General features: G+C 42.8%; 1 protein-coding gene across 10 annotated transcripts in view; it reads left to right on the forward strand.

Annotated features, from left to right (window-relative positions):
• The window catches only part of arhgap12b (Rho GTPase activating protein 12b), a 99,617-nt gene that overhangs the window by 24,663 nt on the left and 48,535 nt on the right, over nt 1–26,419 (forward strand). The window contains exon 1 of one of the 10 annotated variants that reach the window (XM_052506754.1): nt 22,537–22,694. The exons of the other annotated variants lie outside the window; for them this stretch is intronic. Within the exon in view, the coding sequence (XP_052362714.1) occupies nt 22,662–22,694 (33 nt within the window). The 5' untranslated portion in view covers nt 22,537–22,661. Of the gene's footprint in view, nt 1–22,536; nt 22,695–26,419 lie in introns of those variants that run through there. 10 annotated transcript variants of the gene reach the window in all.

A 26,419-nucleotide genomic window follows, 5' to 3' on the forward strand; every position in this document is an offset into this window, starting at 1 on the left:
CGATGTCCATAAAGAAATGTTTTGTTGAGATCGGTGTGGAAGAACTTGACTGATCTGCACAGAGCCCCGACCTCAACCCCAATCAAACACCTTTAGGATCAATTGGAACACCGAGCCAGGCCTAATCGCCCAACATCAGTGCCAGATCTCACTAATGCTCTTGTGGCTGAATGGAAGGACGTCCCAAGTCCTCTCAGCAATGTTTCAACAGCTAGTTTAAAGCCTTCACAGAAGAGTGGAGGCTATTATAGCAGCAGAGGGGTGAAACATTAATGCCCATGATTTTGGAATGAGATGTTCGTCTAGCAGGTGTCCACATACTTTTGGTCATGTAGTGTATATACACTGATGAAAAATATAAACGCAACATGCAAAGTGTTGGTCCCATGCTTCATGAGCTGAAATAAAAGATCCCAGAAATGTTCTATGTGCCCAAAAAGTGTATTTCTCTCATTGTGTGTGTAACAGATGTTAATCATACTCTCCTTGTGTTGTGTTAAGGTCAAATAAATCACCCCAGCCAGTGGTCCCAGTTGAGCATTATTTATTATCTGTGATTAAATAGGAAACATTACGCTAGTTGTGCAGGGCTTAATGATGTTGATGGTAAAATCCCTTGCATCACATTTTCATACTGGGCATAAATAATATACAAAATATGTGTAAATACCTGTGATTAAATAGGAAACAGTAGGTTAGTTGTGCAGGGCTTAATGATGTTGATGGCTGTCGACAGTGAAATCTGTATGCATGAAAACAATGTGTTAGCAGTGAGCTTATGTGACCATTTCATCGGTGCATGCTAGCTAAAACACTTATATACAGCAATCATATACCAAGCACATTCCAGAAAGCCCCTCATTCCCTAACAGGTAACATATACCCACACATGTATAAATCAGGTATGTTTAGAAAACTTGTACACATTGTGAAATATAAAACAGAATACAGTATTCGGAACGTGACCTACACCTTGCATTATATTTTCATACTGGGGAGACCTGCCGCCATCACCTCATGTTTCAGTATGGCCCCATCTTGCAAGGAACTGTACACAATTCCTGAAAGCTGAAAATGTCCCTGTTCTTCCATAGCCTGCATACTCACCAGACCCGTCTCCCATTGAGCATGTTTGGGATGCGCTGCATTAATGTGTACGACAGTGTGTTCCAATATCCAGCAACTTCGCACAGCCATTGAAGAGGGGAGGGACAACATTCCACAGGCCACAATCAACAGACTGATTTCCTTATATGAACTGTAAAACTCAGTAAAATAGTTGAAATTGCTACATGTTGCATTATATCTTTGTTCTGGCCACAGACCCCCGCAGTACCTCCGGACCCTGCCAGGTGCACCACCATGTGTATCTAATATTGGGATAGTAAAGGGACCATATTTAGAAGCATGTATATCACCCCTGAAAATACCCCCATATTGCATGTCTTTATGACGGCACCTCCCAATAGAAAGAGGCAACACCACTTCTATCGTATAGCCTCGGCTTCACTCAGGACCACAAATAGTGTACATGACATAACTGGTATGAAACTGTATACAGGAGTAAATCCGTGGAAAAGGAACAGCTGGTCTGAGCTGACCCAAGGTCAGATCTATGAATTCCCATGTCTACCATTATGTATGCTGTGTTAATCTGGTAGCTGCGCTCTCATCTGATATCGAGCCCCAAATGGCACCCTATTCTCTTTTAAGTGCACTACTTTTGACCGGAGCCCTATGGGATGTAAGTGCTATGAAGAGTGAACTTTGGTTGCATCTCAAATGGCCCTAGTGAACCCAGGCAGAGACAGAAGGCCGGACGGATATAGACATGGTTGTTTTTTCCTGTTTTGGTGAATCTGATTAGTGGGTCTGTGAACTAGCTGTGAACCAATTACTTATTTACTGGCCATCTATGAATGACTGGAAAGAGAAACATTACAGCGACGTCATGTGAGGGTAAGGAAGACCGCTAGCTAGCGCTGTGCTGTCTGAGTCTTTCTCTTATCTCACTTTTGTGCGCAATGCCCTTTTGAGTTAGTTGGGCCTACACGTTTACCTCAGTCAGTTAGGCATTTGTTTACAAGTTTGTGCAAGAAGAGAGCTGGAGCAAAGGTTGGGAATCTGTAACGGGCTGACAGACACAGACACAGCTCACGTTTTGGCTGGCTTTGCGTAACACTAAACAGACTGTTCGTGTTTCATATTCACAGTTGATCGTTTTCTACAGTCAGAAGAAGCAAAAAATATAGTAATTACTGTTGTGATGATCTGGCTGAAAGCAGGCTGCGTTTTCATGGTGTTTTATAGTGGAAGGCTCTTATACTTTGCTCTCTAGTCTGTTAGCTGAATTGTGCTGAGAGTCTTAACCACTTCCCAGACGAAGTAGGCCGTTGCTTGTTTTCCAGTGCATACTTGTCATTCCTGCCACAGTACACACACAAACGTACACATACAGTACAGGCCTGGTGGTGGGTCCAGTGCATGGGTAATTCAATGAAGCCCTGCTCATCCCTCTGAAGTGAAGCAGCAGAGCTCACTCTAATCCAATATTTAACCTGGGCAAATAGTACATCAAAGTCTAGAGCTCTCTCTCTTGGCTTCTCTTTCTCTCTCTGCTTCTCTCTTCATCTCTACCAACCCCTCTTTTTCTCTCTCTGGTGATGATGAGTGATATCGATAGAATGTTGTCAGAGTTACTCTATGCGAAGGACATGTTAATATTTTCAGAGTGGAGAACCATTTAACATCAAGTTGTAAAATAGTGAACTACTCCTTTAAGTATTTGATGGATCTTGGCCCAGGATAAATTTGAAAGGTAATTCAGATGCACAATATGTCGCACACTCCGCCACTTATTTCTCTACCCTGAACATGGTGTCTCTATTTCAGGCAGAATAGCGTTGATCACTCCTGTTCCTATGCAGTTGGTCAGACCTGTTCTGTACCTATGCAGTGAGAGTGAGCTGGTAAACAGTTAAGGAGACCCTGTCTGTCACGTAGGAAACGTCAGTCATGCTCGAGACCCTGGGTCTCGACCCCGCCCTGTGCAACTGGGTACTGGACTTCCTGACGGGCCGCCCCCAGGTGGTGAGGGTAGGCAACAACATCTCCTCCCCGCTGATCCTCAACACGGGGGCCCCACAAGGGTGCGTTCTGAGCCCTCTCCTGTACTCCCTGTTCACCCACGACTGCGTGGCCACGCACGCCTCCAACTCAATCATCAAGTTTGCGGACGACACAACAGTGGTAGGCTTGATTACCAACAACGACGAGACGGCCTACAGGGAGGAGGTGAGGGCCCTCGGAGTGTGGTGTCAGGAAAATAACCTCACACTCAACGTCAACAAAACTAAGGAGATGATTGTGGACTTCAGGAAACAGCAGAGGGAACACCCCCTATCCACATCGATGGAACAGTAGTGGAGAGGGTAGCTAGTTTTAAGTTCCTCGGCATACACATCACAGACAAACTGAATTGGTCCACTCACACTGACAGCGTCGTGAAGAAGGCGCAGCAGCGCCTATTCAACCTCAGGAGGCTGAAGAAATTCGGCTTGTCACCAAAAGCACTCACAAACTTCTACAGATGCACAATCGAGAGCATCCTGGCGGGCTGTATCACCGCCTGGTACGGCAACTGCTCCGCCCTCAACCGTAAGGCTCTCCAGAGGGTAGTGAGGACTGCACAACGCATCACCGGGGCAAACTACCTGCCCTCCAGGACACCTACACCACCCGTTGTTACAGGAAGGCCATAAAGATCATCAAGGACATCAACCACCCGAACCACTGCCTGTTCACCCCGCTATCATCCAGAAGGCGAGGTCAGTACAGGTGCATCAAAGCTGGGACCGAGAGACTGAAAAACAGCTTCTATCTCAAGGCCATCAGACTGTTAAACAGCCACCACTAACAGTGAGTGGCTGCTGCCAACACACTGTCATTGACACTGACCCAACTCCAGCCATTTTAATAATGGGAATTGATGGGAATTATGTAAATATATCACTAGCCACTTTAAACAATGCTACCTTATATAATGTTACTTACCCTACATTATTCATCTCATATGCATATGTATATACTGTACTCTACATCATCGACTGCATCCTTATGTAACACATGTATCACTAGCCACTTTAACTATGCCACTTTGTTTACTTTGTCTACACACTCATCTCATATGTATATACTGTACTCGATACCATCTACTGTATGCTGCTCTGTACCATCACTCATTCATATATCCTTATGTACATGTTCCTTATCCCCTTACACTGTGTATAAGACAGTAGTTTTGGAATTGTTAGTTAGATTACTTGTTGGTTATTACTGCATTGTCGGAACTAGAAGCACAAGCATTTCGCTACACTCGCATTTAACATCTGCTAACCATGTGTATGTGACAAATAAAATTTGATTTGATTTGATTTTGCCATTAGAGTCCAACAGAAGGTTAATGCTATGATTCACCCATCACTCTCTCCCTCTCTTTTTCTCGCATTTTCTCTCTCTCTCTCGTGCTCACTTGCTCGCTCTCGCGCTGGCGCTGGGCTGGGCTGACTAGTGTTGTTCATACTCTCTGGGACATCATGTACCATGTAAGGCAAGCAGCATCAGAACGAGGGAATGAGTGAAAGTCATCCCTGCTTTTGTCTCTAATCGCTTTTCCTCTTCCCTCTTTCCCTCCTGCCTTCCTTCCCTTCCTCTACCTCCCACACACCTGATTAAACTAGCTGAGACTATTGTGTGTAAACTAGCTAGCGGTCAAAGTCAACCACTGCCTTGCCTTGGTATCGCTGCTGAAACCTTGCTTGCTGCTTCTGTTGTTGTGGCGTTAGGAAAGCATCACGAAGTGAGACTAGAGTATCACTTATCTGTGAAGATTTGACAGCCACTGGTCCATTTTTAGTGTGTGTTTACTCTTTAGGGATGGTGTGAGAAACCGACCCGCTCTTTGGCGGTGGTCTGGAGCGGAGGGTAGTTGGTGTGTAACTGTGTATGAGAGTGGATGCTTCAGGCTCCCGTCTCTCAGGACCCAGTTGCATAACCTAGACTGTCTGGAACCATTTGAACAGCTGTTAGTAGTTTTTCTCTTGGAGACCCACTGTACTGGATCATTGGACATGCTACTGGTAGACTCGATGCTGCCTGGAGGAGGCTTTATGTTAAAGGGATATTGGTCCCAACAAATAGGCTACAAGTGGGTCGGGAATTAAAAAACAGACAGCAAAAATACACATTTCTGTTGCAATGGACAATCAAGTTGTTTATAAGTAAAAACAATGTATTATTCTTTTTACGGGAGTGCACCAGTACCAGCATATTATATTGATGTCAGGATTTAGGAGAGTCATTCAGAGATTGGGTTCCTGTCCTGGCCGGCCGGGGATAAAATGTCTTGTCAGCTATTGTGTGGCAAGTGAGAGGTGCTGTGGTATTGCTGGCCATGTTTTCTGATTTCTCACATTACAGCCCCATTTTATTCCGTGAGAATAAGCTCGCTCTCTGTCTCGCTCTGTCTGTCTGCGCATTTCTATCTAAAAGGACCAAGAAATGTAAGGCCATTGTTCAACCATTTTCCATCCTAAAAATTAGGAATAACTGGTCAAACAGATGGAACATCTACCAGAAAATGTATTAAAAAAGGTATTAGAAATGCATCAAAACATGTTAAGGTGAAGACCGTTGCCAACTAACATCAACACTTATGTTGAGTTTTGGAGAAATGATTTGCCTTCCATAAGTTTAAGAAACATTGCCTTGTGCCTTGTAATTCCCTTGTGGTCCTTCTGTAGCTCAGTTGGTAGAGCATGGCGCTTGTAACGCCAGGGTAGTGGGTTTGATTCCCGGGACCACCCATACGTAGAATGTATGCACACATGACTGTAAGTCGCTTTGGATAAAAGTGTCTGCTAAATGGCATATTACTTTTATTACTTTACCAAAAACGCACATATCTTTAAGATATTTCACGTAGTGTTTTTATTGATATCAAGTTTGTTTATGAATTATTAAGTGATTAAAACTCGTTAATCTGTTACCAAATCAGTAACGTAATTCCTGCAATTGAATTGGCTACAATGGGATATCATAGTAGTCATAAACCCCACAGTTGGGTCACCTGCTACTGTCCTCCCTTCCACTGGCATACTGTTATGTTCAGCTCATAGCTGTTTTTCCCCCCTCTTTCTGTAAAAACAGTCGGGACAATCTCTTTCTGTATTTCAAATCTGAACCTATCACAGACATCTTTGTTTCACAAGTTTGGACAGCACAGTATGGTAGAGTACAGGAGCTGAGTTCATTACAATAAAGCACACTAGAGTACAGTATAATGTATTGTACTGTACCCTAATGTACTGAACATATCTACTGAACTCTACTGTGCTGCGTTGTACTGCACAATACTGTGCTTTACTGGGCTGTCAAGTCCAAACTTGTGAAACATAGACATTTATGATTGTTTCAGATTTGGTCTGGTCCGGAACAACCAAATCTGGTCTTGTTTGGGCCGAAACTCATTACAATAATAGCCAGTGTGTAGAATAATACCCAAATATGCTAAATAAGGATATTAGATAGTTCTACATTTGTGTACCTATTCAGGATGCATCTCCAGGAAGAGAAATGTATTCATATCCATAATTATGCATTTCTGTAAAGTACAGATCAGGGAACCATGAGGTAATTTCATTACCATAATTCTGCTCCCGGGTGTAAATCCACTTCACATACTGTAATTAAATAACAAAATAGATTTTATTTCTAACTCGAGGTGTCATGTCATAGCTGACACCCCATTCTTTCTGCAGGCATCTTTGAAGCTTAATATTTTCGGGAAGCGTGGTTGCATAAAAGAGGGAAATTTTACCGTAATTTACCAAACTTGCATCACCCCAGGCCATGGATAATGTGAATTTTATCAGGTGATTAACTAAGGATGTGTCCCAAATTGCACCCAATTCCCTATGGGCCCTAGTCAAAAGTATTGTACTACATAAAGACTAGGGTGCCATTTGTTACACAGATTATTAGTGTTGCACAATACACCGAAACTTTGCTACTTTTTCCGATACAAGATCATGAAAACGGTTCGGTATTAGAATGTTTTACTTTCGGTACTTCTGTCAAATGTCTCATAGTCTGCTGATTGTCCCCTTATAGCACGAGTGCACCGTACCTGCTTCTTGCCTGCTTCACTTACTCATTGCTAGCTATAGCCAGTCCTGAGGACTCACTGGGGGTCTGGGCTGCATCACCACTTATGCTGCACAGAGGTTAACACTTGAATAATGACACACGGCATGTAGAAATGTTGAAACTGTTAATTACTGTTCGCAAAACAATGTCCATTACTATAACACTTTACAATGCAAGAAGATACTGGTATCTTCCAGATTTTTAGGCTAACTTTGCTTGCTAGTTTACAGCTGAAGCTAACATAAATTCCCTACCCTAGTACCTTTTTTGTGATAATATGCTAAACATAACACAAAATATTGCTGATTTCAGAGCTGATTGTTACCAAAAACTGTATTAATTCACTTGGTCTCCCCCATATCACTTCTCTCCCAGTAAAGATCATCTTTGCTCGAACCTCAAACTGACGGTGTGTGAGTAACCAAATATGATATGTAAATGTAGGTAGAGGTAAAGCGACTAGGCAACAAGATAGATGATAAGCAGTAGCAGCAGTGTTTGTGATGAGTCAAGCTCCTATTAGTTCCAGACTTGGTGAATCGGCACTACTTGCCGTGCAGTAGCAGAGAGAACAGTATATAAGCTTGGGTGGCTGGAGTCTTTGACAATTAAGGCCTTCTTCTGACACCTCCTGGTATAGAGGCACTGGATTGCAGGGAGCTTGGCCCCAGTGATGTACTGGGCAATATGCACTACCCTCTGTAGCGCCTTGCGTTCGGATGTCAAGCAGTTGTCATACCAAGAGGTGATGCAGCCAGTCAAGATGCTCTCAATGGTGCAGCTGTGGAGCTTTTTAAGGGTCTGAGGGCCCATCCCAAATCTCTTCAACCTCTTTACAGGGACAGGCATTGTCGTGCCTTCTTCACGAATATGTTGGTGCGTTCAGACCATGTTAATTCCTGAGTGATGTGGACACCCCTCTATAGGCCTACACTACAGAATAGGCCTGCTTATAGGCTACATCTTGATTTACCTAGTTTATCAATAGAGATTTACCATTCAAATAAATCATTACCATTATGTTATGTAGTTAGACTAGTAAAAACAAGTCAAATTGATTGTATGATTGTATAATTGATTCATTAATGAAAAAAAGATTGAAAGTAATGATGTTGAACTCAAAATATCTGGCTGGATCAAGTGCCATTCTACAATACACTGCTATGCAAAGGTGTTAAGGTTCAAGGTGCGGGTGAACCATGGTCTCTGTTCGACCTATAGTATTTGATTTTCTTTCATGTTTATGTTCTGTGGACCTGTCATAAAGCCTGTATGTGCTGTACCTGTCATGTGTTTAGACTGGGAGGTGTCTGTGGGTCTGCTGCTCAGCGGCTCTTTGGTCTCGTGACAGGCGATGGGCGCTCCGCTCTGCTGGTGATGTGAATTTCCAGAGACTCAGTCCTTTGTTCCTAGAACTTTCCACAACAAGCCACTGTACTGTTGCTGAAGAGAGAGAGAGAGAGAGAGATGTTGCATTGCATGAACAAAAGGCTCGTAGGGTCACAGTCAAATATTTCAGTACCTTCTTTTAGTTGCGCTGTGTACCAACAAGCTTTCAAACAGCACCTAGCTGGCTCAACAATCCAAATGTCGGCTAACAGAACAGTACCACATCTAAATAACTTTTACCAAATGGGGCTGGTGCTGAGCAGGGGAGGGGGGACAAAAACTAACTTGTGCATGCTCACGCAGGCACTCCGATGCACGCACGCACACACACACACACATTCCCTCACACACCGCTGTGCCCTTTGGGAATGCTCTGTCAATAAACCTTGGGGAACCTTGGAGGCTTCAGAGTAACTCCCAGAACAACTTGTCAATACAGTGCGTCCCAAATAGCACCTATTCCCTATGTGGTGCACTTATTTTGACCATGAAATGCAAGGCAACAGGCTTCCAGTGTCCTTGTCTTTGATTGGAGGAGAGTCACCCCCCTCCTGCCCTGGCTCCCTGCAAGTGGCCATTAATGAAATGGATATTCCCGTGGTAACGGATGTCAGACGGATTAAAGAGGTTTAATCATAACGGCCAGACGAACAGCTGTCTACTCATGCACTACTAGTAATGGTAGGTGGCTGCTTATGCACTACTAGTAATGGTAGGTGGCTGCTTATGCACTACTAGTAATGGTAGGTGGCTGCTTATGCACTACTAGTAATGGTAGGTGGCTGCTTATGCATTACTAGTAATGGTAGGTGGCTGCTTATGCACTACTAGTAATGGTAGGTGGCTGCTTATGCACTACTAGTAATGGTAGGTGGCTGCTTATGCACTACTAGTAATGGTAGGTGGCTGCTTATGCACTACTAGTAATGGTAGGAGCCTCCTTATGCACTACTATTAATGGTAGGTGGCTGCTTATGCACTACTAGCTTTGTATTGTATGTTGATGAAACATCCATAATGCTTTATGATGTGTGTAGGTGGCTGCTTATGCACTACGAGTGATGGTAGGGGGCTGCTTATGCACTACTAGTATTAGTAGGAGCCTTCATTATGCACTACTAGCTTTGTATTGTATGTTGATGAAACATCCATAATGCTGTGTGATGTGTTTGTACGCTACGCTGATGTTAGATGGGTTTAAGAATGTGCTATTGTTTGTGTGTGTGATGAAAGCTTCACAGAGTCTGTTATGAGTATTGAAATTGTAAACAATCCAAGGTCCTTCCTTTAGGCTGGTGTGTTGGTGCGATTCACACACTCACACACACACTCTCTCTTGCTGTGCATGGGCCTTGCACAAGGCCATTATTTATCAGGTCAGTTTGGTCTGTGCTGAAGGACAGAGAAAACATACACTCTGAGTGTGCTTCCTCTTTCTATTGGCTGACTGGCACTTTCATTATTACTTAGAGAGTTAAGCCCTGGGCTTGTCAAGAATTTAATTTAGTTTGTCAGTGATTTTCTACAGCACTAAAACGCTTATTAGAAAAGTCAACTTTATTTTCAACCATTGGATAAATAGGCTACTATACACATATACACACACATATATATATGTATGTGTGTGTGTGTATATATATGTATATATACATACATATATATATATATACACATATTATTTTCAACAGCACTAAAACGCTTATTAGAAAAGTCAACTTTATTTTCAACCATTGGATAAATAGGCTACTATACACATATACACACACATATATATATGTATGTGTGTGTGTGTATATATATGTATATATACATACATATATATATATATATATACACATATACACACACATACATATATATATACACATGTATATACACATATATATATATATATATACATATATACATACATATATATATATTTTTTTTTCATACATATGTATGTATGTATGTATGTATGTATGTATGTATGTATATACGTATGTATGTATATACGTATGTATGTATATATGTATGTATGTATGTATGTACATGTATGTATGTATATATATATATATGTATGTACATACATACATACATACATGTATACATATGTATACATATGTACACACACACATACACACATATGTATATGTATGTATATATATGTATATACATACATACATACATACATACATACATACATATGTATAATTTTGCACGCCCAATTTTCAGTTTTTGATTTGTTAAAAAAGTTTGAAATATCCAATAAATGTCGTTCCACTTCATGATTGTGTCCCACTTGTTGATTCTTCACAAAAAAATACAGTTTTATTTTAGCCTGAAATGTGGCAAAAGGTCGCAAAGTTCAAGGGGGCCGAATACTTTCGCAAGGCACTGTATATATATAGTTTACATACACTATGTTGACTGTGCCTTTTAAACAGCTTGGACAATTCCAGAAAAGGATGTCATGGCATTAGAAGCTTCTGTTAGGCTAATTGACATCATTTGAGTCAATTGGAGGTGTAGCTGTGGATGTATTTCAAGGCCTACCTTCAAACTCAGTGCCTCTTCACTTGACATCATGGGAAAATCAAAAGAAATCCGGCAAGACCTCAGAAAAAAGTTGTAGACCTCCACAAGTCTGGTTCATCCTTGGGAGCAATTTCCAAACGCCTGAAGGTACCACGTTCATCTGTACAAACAATAGTACGCAAGTATAAACACCATGGGGCCATGCAGCCGTGAGACCGCTTAGGAAGGAGACGTGTTCTGTCTTCTAGAGATGAATGTACTTTGGTGCGAAAAGTGCAAATCAATCCCAGAACAACAGCAAAGGACCTTGTGAAGATGTTGGAGGAAACCAGTACAAAACTGTCTATATCCACAATAAAACAAGTCCTATATTGACATAACCTGAAAGGCCGCTCAGCAAGAAAGAAGCTACTGCTCCAAAACCGGCATGAAAAAGCCAGACTATGGTTTGAAACTGCACATGGGACAAAGATTGTACTTTTTGGAGAAATGTCCTCTGGTCTGATGAAACAAAAATAGAACTGTTTGGCCATAATGACCATTGTTATGTTTGTGGAAAAAGGGGAAGTTTTAATGACTCCAACCTAAGTGTATGTAAACTTCCGACTTAAACTGTGTGTGTGTGTGTGTATGTATGCATGTTTGTATATTTGTGTGTGTTTTTTTTACGCACATTTTCTCGTCTCCTCCGCTAATGACTGCATGTGCTGCCGTAGAAATAGAATGAATAGAACGGGCGTCCCCATTCAAGTCAATGATGTCGTAATGGGGGGACTGCCAGCCATTGCGAGGAGCAAAGCAGAAAGTTGGAAGTGTACCCATCAATATGTGCTGTGATTTGTTGATTCTACTGACATTAGCCACATCAGTTATCATCATTTAAATGAACATAATTATTATCATTAATGGCATGATTAAAACATAATTGCCTCAGTCTCTCATTGTTCTCATTGTAGTGTAACAGCCATTGTTGGTGGAAGAAGAGGAGGACCAAGGTGCAGCGTGCTATGTGTCCATATTTATGAAATGAACACGGAAATAACAAAAATAACAAAGAGAAACGACCGAAAACAGTTCTGGCTGGTGCAGACACACAATAGAAAACAGGCTCCCTAAATATGGTTCTCAATCAGGGACAACGATTGACAGCTGCCTCTGATTGAGAACCATACCAGGCCAAACACAGAAATAGCAAATCATAGAAAAACTAACATAGACAACCCACCCAACTCACGCCCTGACCAACTAAAACAAAGACATAACAAAAGAACAAAGGTCAGAATGTCACACGTAGGCTGTTGCCGGTCTCTCTCTCTTTCGCTCTCGTTCTCACTCTTGTTCTCTTTCTCAGTCTCTCCATCTCTCCCTCTGCTCATCACAATAAATATTTGAAGGAATCTGTGGGTGCCTTGTCCTCATTATTGCAGTAGCCTAAATCTTTCAGAGATTACACTGTCCTCACTTATTTTCTCTGATTAGACTATTTGATTGATTCCTCATAAGAGCAGTTCTGTGTTTGTGTGTGTGTGTGTGTGACAGAGTCCTCTGTGTGTATGTGTTACTGGTTGGGGACTCAGGTCTGGGGGCTTTGTTTGTGTGGATTAGGGCTGGTGAGACTAGGGAGGGAGTGTTGTAATCTACTAAAGAGTGTATTACTGGGTGGTGAGGTTCAGGCAACAGGGGCTTACATGTCTGCTGCACTGTGCTAGGACCTAGCCCAGACAGACACCCCAACCACCACACCCGTCCCTGTACCCTGGATCCAATATTCTTACATCTCTAACAGTGGGTACATAGATGCACCAGAGCTGGATTAATCGGTAGGGTTGTGTAGCTCCCTGCCTCCCCCAAGCCCCTCCTCTCGCCTCTCTTTTAGTCCCCTTCAGTAAATTCCCATGAGTTTATAGACACGTTTTAATATTCCTCATCTCATCAGACAATGCCTGTGTACCAAATTGCACCTTATCCCAAATGGCGCTAAATAGGGAAATGGTGCCTGACCCCCACCATCCACCTCTCTTTGTCTCCTCCAGTCCATCTCCTTTTGAGTTTTTGAATCATGTTTTAGTATTTCTCATCTCGACAATGTCTGTGATTTCAGATTTGTTTGCTCCATAATAATATAATATATACATTTCTCCGCTCTTCTTTCTGTACATTCACCTCTTCCCTCTCTTCTCCAAAGCCCCCAGTCTTTCGCATGCCAGAAACTTGCCCATCTGTAAATGTTTATTTTAGTCAGATAGAAGGCATTAGAGGTCTCCTGGCTACATATCAGTCTTCCTGACTTCCATGTCGTCATTGAATTACTTCACTCACACGTACATCACTATTTTATTAATTTTCTTCCTTCCTCCTTCCTCTCCCTCTCTTGTCTCTTCACTCAAACCCCTGACTTTAATTGAAAGGCGGTTAATCACTCTTTTTCTTGGCCGGGGGGTGGTAGCCAATAGAGAAGCTCACTGGCCAGCCAGTGAATTCCTAGGGTATTAAGAGCCCCCATTGATGTGAATGCGTGGGAGCTGAACCCATGACTACATATTCAGATGAGACAGAGTGGGGACAGGAAATTGTTTGTTTGTGGCACGTTACAATATTTAGCATGTTCCTTTAAAGACATTTGACGCATTCTCTCAAAGGGTGTGAACCCTGAAATGGAACAACTGAAAAAAACGGTCTTGCTAAATGGGAAACACAGGCTGACTTCAGTTGGTTATCATTCTGCCAAGCTACAGTTGAGAATAGTGGAACTCTAATGGCTGGTGGCATTCCACCCAGCTAGCCCTTGTCCTTTGCCAACCCCTCCCTACAGTGGAGAAACAGTGGAACTATGCTGGCTAGCTGCTTCTCAGACCTTGGTCCTAGACAGGAAATATCTCAGATTTACTGTCACTACGTCTCTAAAGTCATCTCTCTCTACACTTCCCTGGAGGTCTCTGGTCCAAGATGACAAGTAGGCAGGTGGCCTAGTACCTACCCCATCGGGCACCAAGTCTGTATCCCAAATGGTACCCTATTCCCTATACCAGGGATCATCAAATGGATTCAGCCGTGGACTGAATATCTTTCTTGAGCGGATGGTCACAGGGCCGGAACATAATTACAAAGAATTTGTTGACTGCAAATTGACCGCAAGAAGCCCAAAAATATATAATATTTGACTAAAACAATAATTTCAAACCTTGCTTACATTTGTGTACAGTCACATATACCTCTCTATTATGCGTCGGAAAACTTTGGAACCAAGTCAAAAATAAAATAATTTGAAGCTGATTTGCGGGTGTTTTTAGTCGTTTATCTCCCCCCACAAAAATTTGCTCAGCAAACTTGGGGTGCTAACTAAAATCAACCACAGTCAAAATTTGGCCCACGGACTGCCAGTTTGGGAACCCTGCCCTATATACTACTTTTGACCAGAGCCCTATGGGCCCTAAATAGGGGATATCTTTCCATTTGGAAAAGCACTGACTGCTTCCCAGTGTATTGTGGGATGGTACTTGGCCCAGAGATTTGGATCTGTCTGAACGTGCCGCGGTATTGGGCCGATTCGGACAAAAGGAGCCATTCTAGCTGATGTGGCAGGACATGCCCGCCCGGCCAGTGGACATTTAATTGGTCCATACAGAAAGGCTCTCTGTGTTGATCAATTATCCACCCAGGACCACTCACACACAGGTCACTTAGAGGACGAGAGAGGGAGAGTGAGAGATGCTTGGAGGAGAAGTGTGAGCGAAAAGCGTCTGTGAGGTGGAATAAGTGTTTGTGTGGGTACGTGCTCACGTGTGTGTGTGTGTGTGTGTGTGTGTGTGTGTGTGTGTGTGTGTACTGTATGTCAGATAGTTGAAGAATGGTTGTGTGTTTGTCTATCAGTTTAGAAAGGTTACAGGAAATAAATAACCTCTTGTGTACCTTTTCTATAAACGTCCTGGCTATGTCCATCTAGATCTAAATGTTTGAATGTCCAAAATGTGATCAGTGTATTGATCTGTGCATGAGCTTTGTGTCACTGGATGTGCCCCAAATGGCACAAAATTCCCTTTATAGTGCGCACTATAACGGGAATGTGGTGCCATTGGAGATGCATCCACTAAGTGCTTGTGAGGAGTGAGGCTATGGATGGAGAGTAGAGTAACAGTAGAGGGTCTTATCAAGGCTACGGGGTTCAGCATGTGGTCATGTTATTGTTTGTTTTCTGTGTGACAGGCATGGTGTATGTGCAGCACAGTACTATAGACGACAGGGCAACACTGCTCTGGCCTGGCCCGGGACTTCACACAGCAGAACAATGGCCTTACAGTGGTGGGCTTATACTGGAACTCTCTCTCTCTCTCTCTCTCCTCTCGCTCTGCGTGGAGGGATGGATGGCTGGAAGGAGGGAGGAAACGATGGATAGAGGATTGGTGGCGGCTGGGCCGTGGGACAACTGTATGGCCCAGATGAGCAAGACAATGTGCCTCCCTCCATTACCACAATGCACATCCCTGTCTCACACACAGCCACCCTGGGTCATGTTAGGGACCGCTAACGTTGTAGCAGCCAGGGACAGACTGGAACAGATCAAAGTCTGGCAGGGTAGGGAGTAGAGGTGGACCGATTATGATTTTTCAACGCCGATACCAATTATTGAAGGACCAAAAAAAGCCGATACCGATTAATCGGCACATTTTTTTAATGTATTTGTAATTTATTTGTAATAATGACAATTACAACATTACTGAATGAACACTTATTTTAACTTAATATAATACTTCAATAAAATCAATTTAGCCTCAAATAAATAATGAAACATGTTCAATTTGGTTTAAATAATGCAAAAACAAAGTGTTGGAGAAGAATGTGAAAGTGCAATATGTGCCATGTAAGAAAGCTAATGTTTAAGTTCCTTGCTCAGAACATGAGAACATATGAAAGGTATTGGTTTCTTTTAACATGAGTCTTCAATATTCCCAGGTAAGAAGTTTTAGGTTGTAGTTATTATAAGAATTAAAGGACTATTTCTCTCTATACGATTTGTATTTCATATACCTTTTGATTATTGAATGTTATTATAGGCACTTTAGTATTGCCAGTGCAACAGTATAGCTTCCATCCCTCTCCTCGCCCCTGCCTGGGCTCGAACCAGGAACACATCGACAACAGCCAACCTCGAAGCAGCGTTACCCATGCAGAGCAAGGGGAACAACCACTCCAAGTCTCAGAGCGAGTGACGTTTGAAACGCTATTAGCGTGCACCCCGCCAACTAGCTAGCCATTTCACATCGGTTACACCAGCCTAATCTTGGGAGTTGATAGACTTGAAGTCATAAACAGCTCAATGCTTGAAGCACAGCGAAGAGCTGTTGGCAAAAGGCACGAAAGTGCTGTTTGAATGAATGCTTACGAGCCTGCTGCTGCCTACCATCGCTCAGTCAGACTGCTCTATCAAATCATAGACTTTAATTAGAACATAACACACAGAAATATGAGCCTTTGGTCATTAAAATGGTAGAATCTGGAAACTACCATTTTGAAAACAAAACGTTTATTATTTCAGTGAAATACGAAACCGTTCCGTATTTCATCTAACGGATGGCATCCCTAAGTCTAAATATTTGTTAGGAATAAATGGACTTCACACGGTTCGCAATGAGCCAGGCGGCCCAAACTGCTGCATATACCCTGACTGCTTGCACGTAATCCAAGAGAAATGACACAATTTCCCTTGTTATAAGAAATTAATGTTCGCAGGCAATATTAACTAAATATGCAGGTTTAAAAATATATACTTGTGTATCGATTTTAGAGAAAGGCTTTGATGTTTATGGTTAGGTACATTGGTGCAACGACAGTGCTTTTTTTGCAAATGCGCTTGTTAAATCATCACCCGTTTGTCGAAGCAGGCTGTGATTCAGTGAGAAATTAACAGGCAACACATCGATTATATGCAACGCAGGACACGCTAGATAAACTAGTAATATCATCAACCATGTGTAGTTAACTAGTGATTATGTTAACATTGATTGTTTTTTATAAGATAAGTTTAATGCTAGCTAACAACTTACCTTGGCTTCTTGCTGCCCTCGTGTAACAGGTTGTCAGCCTGCCATGCAGGCTCCTCGTGGAGTGCAATGTAAGGCAGGTGGTTAGAGCGTTGGACTAATAACCGGAAGGTTGCAAAAACGAATCCCCGAACTGACAAGGTACAAATCTGTCGTTCTTCCCCTGAAAAAGGCAGTTAACCCACCGTTCCTAGGCCGTTATTGAAAATAAGAATGTGTTCTTAACTGACTTTCCTAGTTAAATAAAGGTGTAAAAAATAATATATATATATTTTTTATTACCGATTTTTATGAAAACTTGAAATCGTCCCTAATTAATCGTCCATTCCGATTAATCGGTCGACCTCTAATAGGGAGTCCATTCTCCCTCAAGGCTTATTCCTATGCCTCTCACCATGACGTAGAATCCCTAGAACTATAGGCAAAGCTACAATGTTTCATAAAGCATCATGTTTCTGTTGAGAAACCATTATCAAGGAACATCCATCAGTTTTCAGTTAGTACACCTCATGTACATCGTGTTGTGTTAGTAGACTATTTTCACATTTCTATTATATCAATTCCACCAAAGATGACAGGATGGAATTAGATTGGGTTCTGTTATCGTACAGAGTTGTTTTTGTACTTTTCGGTTTCCTGAAATTCTCATTTGTACAGCCTGAAGGGAGATAGTAGAAATGAGAGATCCTAAACCCTGCTGTGTCTTGGATTCACACTGGCACATCCTTCCATCACTCCCTATCCCTCTCACCCTCCATCCCTCCACCATGTTAATTCAATTATCAACTGCTCCAAAAGCAGATACGTGGCTTTAGTTCTACTGTTACACTGTCTCTCTGTCGTCTCCCAATCCGCACTCTGTCTATCAATCCTCTCCCCTATCCTCATTCCCTTCTCGCTATTTCAGGCCTCCATCTCTCCATCCGAGCCGACAATGTAAAAATCTGTCGTTCTGCCCCTGAATAAGGCAGTTAACCCACTGTTCCAAGGCCTTCATTGAAAATAAGAATTTGTTCTTAACTGACTTGCCTAGTTAAATAAAGGTCAAATAAAAAATAAAAATCCTTCCCCATTCACAGACAAGTGATATTTAGTCTAAATGCCATTGCCCTGGCTTGTGAATGTTGTAAAATAACCTTTTCAAGGCCATTATGTTATCCAATTTTCCTGCTCGGCTGTTTGATAGTTTGTTCATGTCAGTGTTGAACTGGTAAAGTGGAAGGACAGTGCTTTTTTAACACCCTGTTGGTTGTGTAACATCACTTACAGTGGGGCAAAACAGTATTTAGTCAGCCACCAATTGTGCAAGTTCTCCCACTTAAAAAGATGAGCGAGGCCTGTAATTTTCATCATAGGTACACTTCAACTATGACATACAAAATGGAAAAAAAATCCAGAAAATCACATTGTAGGATTTTTTTATGAATTTATTTGCAAATTATGGTGGAAAATAAGTATTTGGTCAATAACAAAAGTTTCTCAATACTTTGTCATTGCCAACAAAGGGTATATAACAGAGGTCAAACGTTTTCTGTAAGTCTTCAGAAGGTTTTCACACACTGTTGCTGGTATTTTGGCCCATTCCTCCATGCAGATCTCCTCTAGAGCAGTGATGTTTTGGAGCTGTTGCTTGGCAACACGGACTTTCAACTCCCTCCAAAGATTTTCTATGGGGTTGAGATCTGGAGACTGGCTAGGCCACTCCAGGACCTTGAAATGCTTCTTACGAAGCCACTCCTTCGTTGCCCGGGCTGTGTGTTTGGGATCATTGTCATGCTGAAAGACCAAGCCACGTTTCATCTTCAATGCCCTTGCTGATGGAAGGAGGTTTTCACTCAAAATCTCACAATACATGGCCCCATTCATTCTTTCCTTTACATGGATCAGTTGTCCTGGTCCCTTTGCAGAAAAAAAGCCCCAAAGCATGAGAAACATCATGCTTTGGGGCTTGAAACATCATGCTTTGGGGCTTTTTTTCTGCAAAAGGCTTCACAGTAGGTATGGTGTTCTTTGGATGCAACTCAGCATTCTTTGTCCTCCAAACACGACGAGTTGAGTTTTTACCAAAAAGTTCTATTTTGGTTTCATCTCTCACCATATGACATTCTCCCAATCTTCTTCTGGATCATCCAAATGCGCTCCAGAAAACTTCAGAGGGGCCTGGACATGTACTGGCTTAAGCAGGGGGACACGTCTGGCACTGCAGGATTTGAGTCCCTGGCGGCGTAGTGTGTTACTGATGGTAGGCTTTCTTACTTTGGTCCCAGCTCTCTGCAGGTCATTCACTAGCCCCCCCCCCGTGTGGTTCTGGGATTTTTGCTCACCGTTCTTGTGATCATTTTGACCCCACGGGGTGAGATCTTGCGTGGAGCACCAGATCGAGGGAGATTATCAGTGGACTTGTATGTCTTCCATTTCCTAATAATTGCTCCCACAGTTGATTTCTTCAAACCAAGCTGCTTACCTATTGCAGATTCAGTCTTCCCAGCCTGGTGCAGGTCTACAATTTTGTTTCTGGTGTCCTTTGACAGCTCTTTGGTCTTGGCCATAGTGGAGTTTGGAGTGTGACTGTTTGAGGTTGTGGACAGGTGTCTTTTATACTGATAACAAGTTCAAACAGGTGCCATTAATACAGGTAACGAGTGGAGGACAGAGGAGCTCTTAAAGAAGAAGTTACAGGTCTGTGAGAGCCAGAAGTCTTGCTTGTTTGTAGGTGACCAAATACTTATTTTCCACCATAATTTGCAAATAAATTCATTAAAAATCCTACAATGTGATTTTCTGGATTTTTTCCCCCTCATTTTGTCTGTCATAGTTGAAGTGTACCTATGATGAAAATTACAGGCCTCATCTTTTTAAGTGGGAGAACTTGCACAATTGGTGGCTGACTAATTACTTTTTTTGCCCCACTGTATCAGAATAAGTTTCTCTCTGCCATTCCTGCTTTTTTGCTTGTCTTCTTTTTTAGAACTACATATGCTAACTAACCCATGTTACAGAAAACAGCTTTAACCAGAGCGCCTCTACACAATTCTAGACATCAATTCTGTTTCACTTCCTGAGTGTGTCTGGTTGAAAGAAGACTGTGCCCACACTAGCGGTTTGGGGTTTCGGATGTTGCTATGTCCCTTCGTGGCGTCTCTCTCATGTTAAAAATAACCCAGGCTTAGCCTAGTCCCAATACTGTCAACAAAACAACGACAGGAGAGTTGGCTACAGCATAGACAGTATGGAACCAGGCCAGCCCAGGTCTTACTGGGCGCCTATATACCCTCCGTTGTCTCTCAAAGTATGAACCCCATAGGAAAGTCATTGGCTCAATCAATCATTGCATTTTTTCTTCAGATACTAAAACTCAGTGTGGCCAAGTCCCAACTCCAATGGGGATCCAGCCTGCACTGTGGGGATGTACTCGGAGGGGGTAACTACCAACCAGAGAGCTGTGAATTATTCAGTCAGTTTGGAGGAGCCGTTGCCATACATACCCTTCCTGAGGGATCCTATAGCACTATGAGGAGGGTGTGTGGGGGTGTTTGTAAATTTGCCACTTCAAAACTGAATGCATGTAGGTCTACTCACTTCTACTCCGACACTTTGCTTGATGTTGGCCAGTATTGACATATCCTCAGCCTAACACTGGGTCAACATAGAGGTGTGGCTGCTGGTATACTGACAGAGACGCACCCTGCCTGGTGGGTAAGGAGGAGGAGAGGAGTATAACCCTTTGTGAATTAAGCCTTGTCCTGCCCTGTTCAACAGAGGGTGTGGGGTGGGCATCGCCCTGGCCTGGTATTCAGACATCTCCTGAGAGCAGATATGTGTTTTAATAGGACTCCCCCCCCAACCTGACAACCTGAATCAGACATAATGACTATATTATTACCTTTTTAGCACTCTTATAATGGCTTTCATTTTTGCTGTACTGTATTGATGTTTCAATAGCTTTGATGTGGGTGTCATGGAAGCCTGGGTGAATCCCCCACTGGATTGAAACACAATATGCTGTCTGTCAAACATGAACTCTAGCTGTCAAATCACATTATGTTCTGGTTAAAAGGTTGACTGGTGGTTTGGTGTGTTCTTTTTTATAAATTAGGGGGTTCGAGTCCTGAATGCTGATTTGGCTGACAGCCGTGGTATGTCAGACCCGTATACCACGGGTATGACAAAACATGTATTTTTACTGCTCTAATTACACTTTGAACCAGTTTATAATAGTAATAAGGCACCTTGGGGGTTTGTGGTATATGGCCAATATATTACGGCTAAGGGCTGTATCCATTCACTCCGCGATGCGTAGTGCATAAGAACAGCCATTAGTCGTGGTATATTGGCTAAGGCTAGATGAAGTGTGTGTGTGTGTGTGTGTGTGTGTGTGTGTGTGTGTGTGTGTGTGTGTGTGTGTGTGTGTGTGTGTGTGTGTGTGTGTGTGTGTGTGTGTGTGTGTGTGTGTGTGTGTGTGTGTGTGTGTGTGTGTGTGTAAAGGCGGTCTCAATGTCTGCACCTCTCCGGAACGCGGGAATATCCGGTTTCCCACCTCTATGGAATGTGACCAACATTCCAGAGATGGACAGGGATAGGATTTGGGAATGGCAAGTGTTACAGTCGGGAAGTTGACTGACTGATGTTGGTGTTTTTTCTGGACAGATAATCTATTTAAATGGGCGTCAAAGCTCAGCCACTTGCTTTTGTCTTCAAGGCTGGTGCACAGCTGTCAGTGCACAGCTGTCAATTCCAATGCTGTTCTTGATAAGCTTCATCCACATAAAACCACTATGGATTTCCAGCCAAATTTGATAATTGCCGTTTCTGGATGTTATTTGTCAGAAAGGGATAGAAAAGGAGTGCAATTAATAACTTATTTTTGTGATGTCTATTTTTTTATGATTGTGGACACACCCAATGGTGCATTTTGAGAGAGCTGTAAATGGTTTATCAAAGTTGTTCACCAAACGCTGAATTGACAAGATTATAAGAGACCAGCGTAACATTAGCAGCATGTACGACAACACCCTGAGATTAGGCCTTTTGGAGTTAGATTAGGAGGAGCATGTGGTTGTGTACAGGTGATAAAATGTCTGTCTGTGTAACTGGAGCGTGTGAACCAGTAACTTTGACCACTCAGGGGTCATAACCTCTGACCTTTTGTGGTCTTCTGGCTGACCGCACAGTATGGCCACCCGTTCAGTCTCTCGGTCTCTCTCTCTCTTTCTCGCTCTTTCTCAACTCCCTTCTCTGATTCTCTTTCTCTTTCTTACATAACACCCTGTGGTGACTGAGGTCATTCTGCTAATGAGAGCTCCTATTTAAAGAGAACACCGTGGCTCTAAATCGAAATCTTAAGATCCTTTAATCAGTGGCCGACAGAGGCCCCATCATTCTCTGGAACAGTACAACACGCTGGTAGCATGCAGGACTGACCGGGACTGGACTACTGTTACTGGACTGTACTAAACAGAGCCGCTGCCTTGGACATAGACCCGGTACAGGCCCGGTTACCTGTTCGGAACCATGTTCTCCTACCTGAGGACTCCACATTACATTGTGAGTACCTACTCTATGCATTCAGCTGTACCTCTGTATGCAATGTACACATTTCTCCTCCATTGGGGCTTAGTTGGTCGAGGTGAACGAGCGATAATTACCTGATTGTTCTTGCCATGGTGGACTTTGGCCATGTTGAAGAATCTTTACCAGCCTGCCTATAGGGCTACAGGGCTAGCCATTGCACACCTATAGGGTTGTGTTGTGTTGTTCAGTGACGGGTGTAGTATGTTTCCGTTTTGTAGTTGAGTCCATTTGGATCATTCTGGATTTTCTGAGGATATGCTAGCTCTTGTTCTGGTGCGCTCACGAATAAGACTGTGTCATGCCATGGCTGTATTATTTAACCAGTCCTAGGATATCTGAGGTGGGACTGTGGGTGGGGGGGTGGGGGGTAGCTGTATAGTGTGATGTATTGTCGTGATCCTTCTCAACTTCTAAAGGAATCCGTGGATGATACAAAGATAGTGGAAGAGAACAATGACCTTCACTTTACCTGGGGGCACAATGTACTTCCATTAGCTAACTGACATACATGTTGTTGCGTAATGTGAAATGACTATGGCTCGCGGTGGTGCGTCTGTGCTCATTCATAAGACTCTTGTTTTGAATATGTATTTATTCCCATTTTATCTATATTAATGGTGTAGTGTTTTTGAGTGTTTTTCCCTCACAGAGTTTCCATTTCCTATCCTCCACACTGACACACCTGCTATGGGAATTCAATTAGATTAAATTATCTGTAGATGCGTCTCCATACAAAAGGCATGTTGTCTTTGCCCCCTGGTCCTAGTAGCTGTCAATGAAAACTGGTAGATGACCTACTGTGGCTGAGTCATACTGACCTCACCCCTGCCCAGCCCCTCTATTTTCTCCAATTAGGAACAGAATGACTGAATGGATGTGTGACACTTTCTCCTGACACATCTCCTGTAACAATACCCCTCCACCTCCCTCAGTATCTCCCCTCCATCTCTCTCCTCTCTCTTGTAATGGTCAGCTGTTCCTCTAGGCCTGGTGGTAAAGGCTGAATGGCCATAGTCTCCTCTGTACCAAGAGCCCTTGTTCTCCGGACCGTAGTTGATGTGCCACACGAATAAATAGACCTCTGCCCTATTGCCACACTGCCACCGTTCCCTCATCACTCCCTCAGTGTCTACTCTGACTGCACCCCTGGTCCCCTGCCATCCAGCTTCACAGCACCCCTTTTGATCTGTCAAAACTCAGGCCCAGCATTTTGGGAATAATACTCAGAGCAACTCTCATCAGATGACTCCGTTGAATAAAGAATCGCCATTCTTTAGCAGCAACTAGTAGGGACAGTACTAGCAGAATCTCTGTGAAAGAATGGTCCATTTACCCAGCATTTACCACTTTGCCTCTTTTGAGTGTTTGTTTACATGGTATGAATCATGGCTGGATGTAGACCTGTAATGAGTAGAGTGTAGGTTCGGTTGCCCTGGTTGGGTGATTGACCACGCTGGCGGTGGAAGCTGTTTTAGAAACCGGATCTGTGTTTTGTTTGGGAAACCACATCTGACACTGAAACAGTACAGGGAGAGTCATTGAGTTAGGCCTCAAGGGTATGCTACACATCCTCAGGGTACAGTTTGGCTACTGCCTCAACCAAGCCGACAACAATAAACATGGGGAGTCATGGGGGCAGTAATATCAGAACTCAATGTTGTGCTACACAGAGGCAAATCTCTCAATGCAGAGAGTTCACGGTATACAGCGTAATTGATACATACAACAAGAGACACCGGCACAACCAAATTCCTGCAATTTGTTGAGACATGCTTGATGTTTAACTGAAAATAATCTGAGCTTTATCTCATAGTACAATTTGTCCAAACAGATACACACAATGTAATGATCTTGGCTCAGGTGTAATCTCTTGGATCGCTGTTTGGCTCGGTCAAAGACAGGAATTCTGTTGTAGTGTAACAGATGTAAATCATACTCTCCTTGCATTGTGTTTTGTCCAAATAAATCACATCAGCCAGTGGTCCCAGCTGAGCATCATTTATTTCTGTTGCTGTTGTTAAATAGGAAACAGCACGTTAGTTGTACAGGGCTTAACGATATTGATGGCTGTCGATGACAAAATCTGTAGCATGAAGACAACTGTGTTAGCAGTGGGCTTATGTGACCATTACATGGATGCATGCTAGCTAACACACGTATTTACAGCAATCATATACTGAGCACATTCCAGAAAGCCTCTCTTCCCTAACAGGTACCATATACCCACACATGTATAAATCAGTAATGTGCAGCAAACTTGTACACATTGTAAAATAGAAAACAGTATTCAGAACGTGACCTACCCCTTGCATCACATTTTCATATTGGGAAGACCTGACGTTCGCGATCTCTCCCTATCTGCTAGTGGTGCCAATCACAACACGCCTTATTGTCATCAGAGTTGAACCAAGCAATAAGAATGCTAGAACATTAAATGCACATTTCTTGAGAGGCCATAACCTACCCTGTTACAGTAGCATGTCATATGTTTGTATTTGTTTCATGGATAACACTTTAGTCAGAGGACTGAACGTTCAGACCATTCTGATGAGAAGCATTAGTTGCCATCTGAATCCCCCCCACTCATTCTTGGCCTTAAACCTGATGTATTATAGGGGCTAAGGGTTTCAGCATATTGGGAATCATCACACTGTTGACTGTCGTCAAGCATCTAAATGAAACGTATTCACACTATGCATGGACGAGGTCTAGGGATACCTTCACAGATAGACAATAATAAATTGTCGGTGGCTGTGTTTTGTATATTACCGTGCACTGGGAAGTGTGTGGAAGATATGTGGACCCGCCTGGATTCCCTCCGCTCCGTCCTGTATGTATGTGCTGAACTGACTAGGGCCACAGGACCGATTTTTAGGATGAACCGGATCGGTAGCACATTGTTACATTTAAAGACTTGTCTAACTGTGCCAGAAAATGGAAAGGATGCTTGAGTTAGGGGGCTGTGGTTAACGTCTGGATTAGCAGGCTATAGTTAACTAGGGGCTACAGTAGCTCTTCTGAATCATACATTTTTTGTGACTTGAGGATGGATACATGATACATATTATTATTAATTTTTTTTTGGGGGGCTTGCTGGCCAGCTTAAGCAAATTCTATTTAAATATTTTTCAATTAACTTCAAAGATGGCAAGTTTTGTTCTATAATGAACCACAATGTTCTATGTTCCATTAGCCGTTATTTTGACTGAGAGATGCTGTCAGACATCATTAGGGTTTTGGTGGTGTGTTCTTAGGGAGGAGTTGGGAAAATAGGGCTCTTCACCTGCCTCACTCTTCTCTCTCAAACCCCTTCGGAGTGTCTTTCCTCTCTGTGGGTCTCCATAAACAGGCTAGATTACCACAGAAGATTGTGTGTACTGTATGTGTGTGTCCATAAACAGGCTCGATTAAGAGAGAAGATGAGTGAGGATATTTATAACAGAGTAAACCAGGGTCAGATGCCAGCAGCAGATATCGTTAATAATAATACAGCCAGGCTGGAACTGTGGCTGTTCATATGTTGTTCTGTCCTTTTACATGGGGAGGACGGCTCAAAATAATGGCTGGAACGGAGTAAATGGAAACCATGTGTTTGATGTATTTGATACCGTTCCACTGATTCCGCTTCGGCCATTACCAAGAGCCCATCCTCCCCAATTAAGGTGCCACCAGCCTCCTGTGATGTGCATTGAACGTGT

This window comes from Oncorhynchus keta, chromosome 4 (assembly GCF_023373465.1).
Source record: "Oncorhynchus keta strain PuntledgeMale-10-30-2019 chromosome 4, Oket_V2, whole genome shotgun sequence".
NCBI lineage: Eukaryota > Metazoa > Chordata > Actinopteri > Salmoniformes > Salmonidae > Oncorhynchus > Oncorhynchus keta.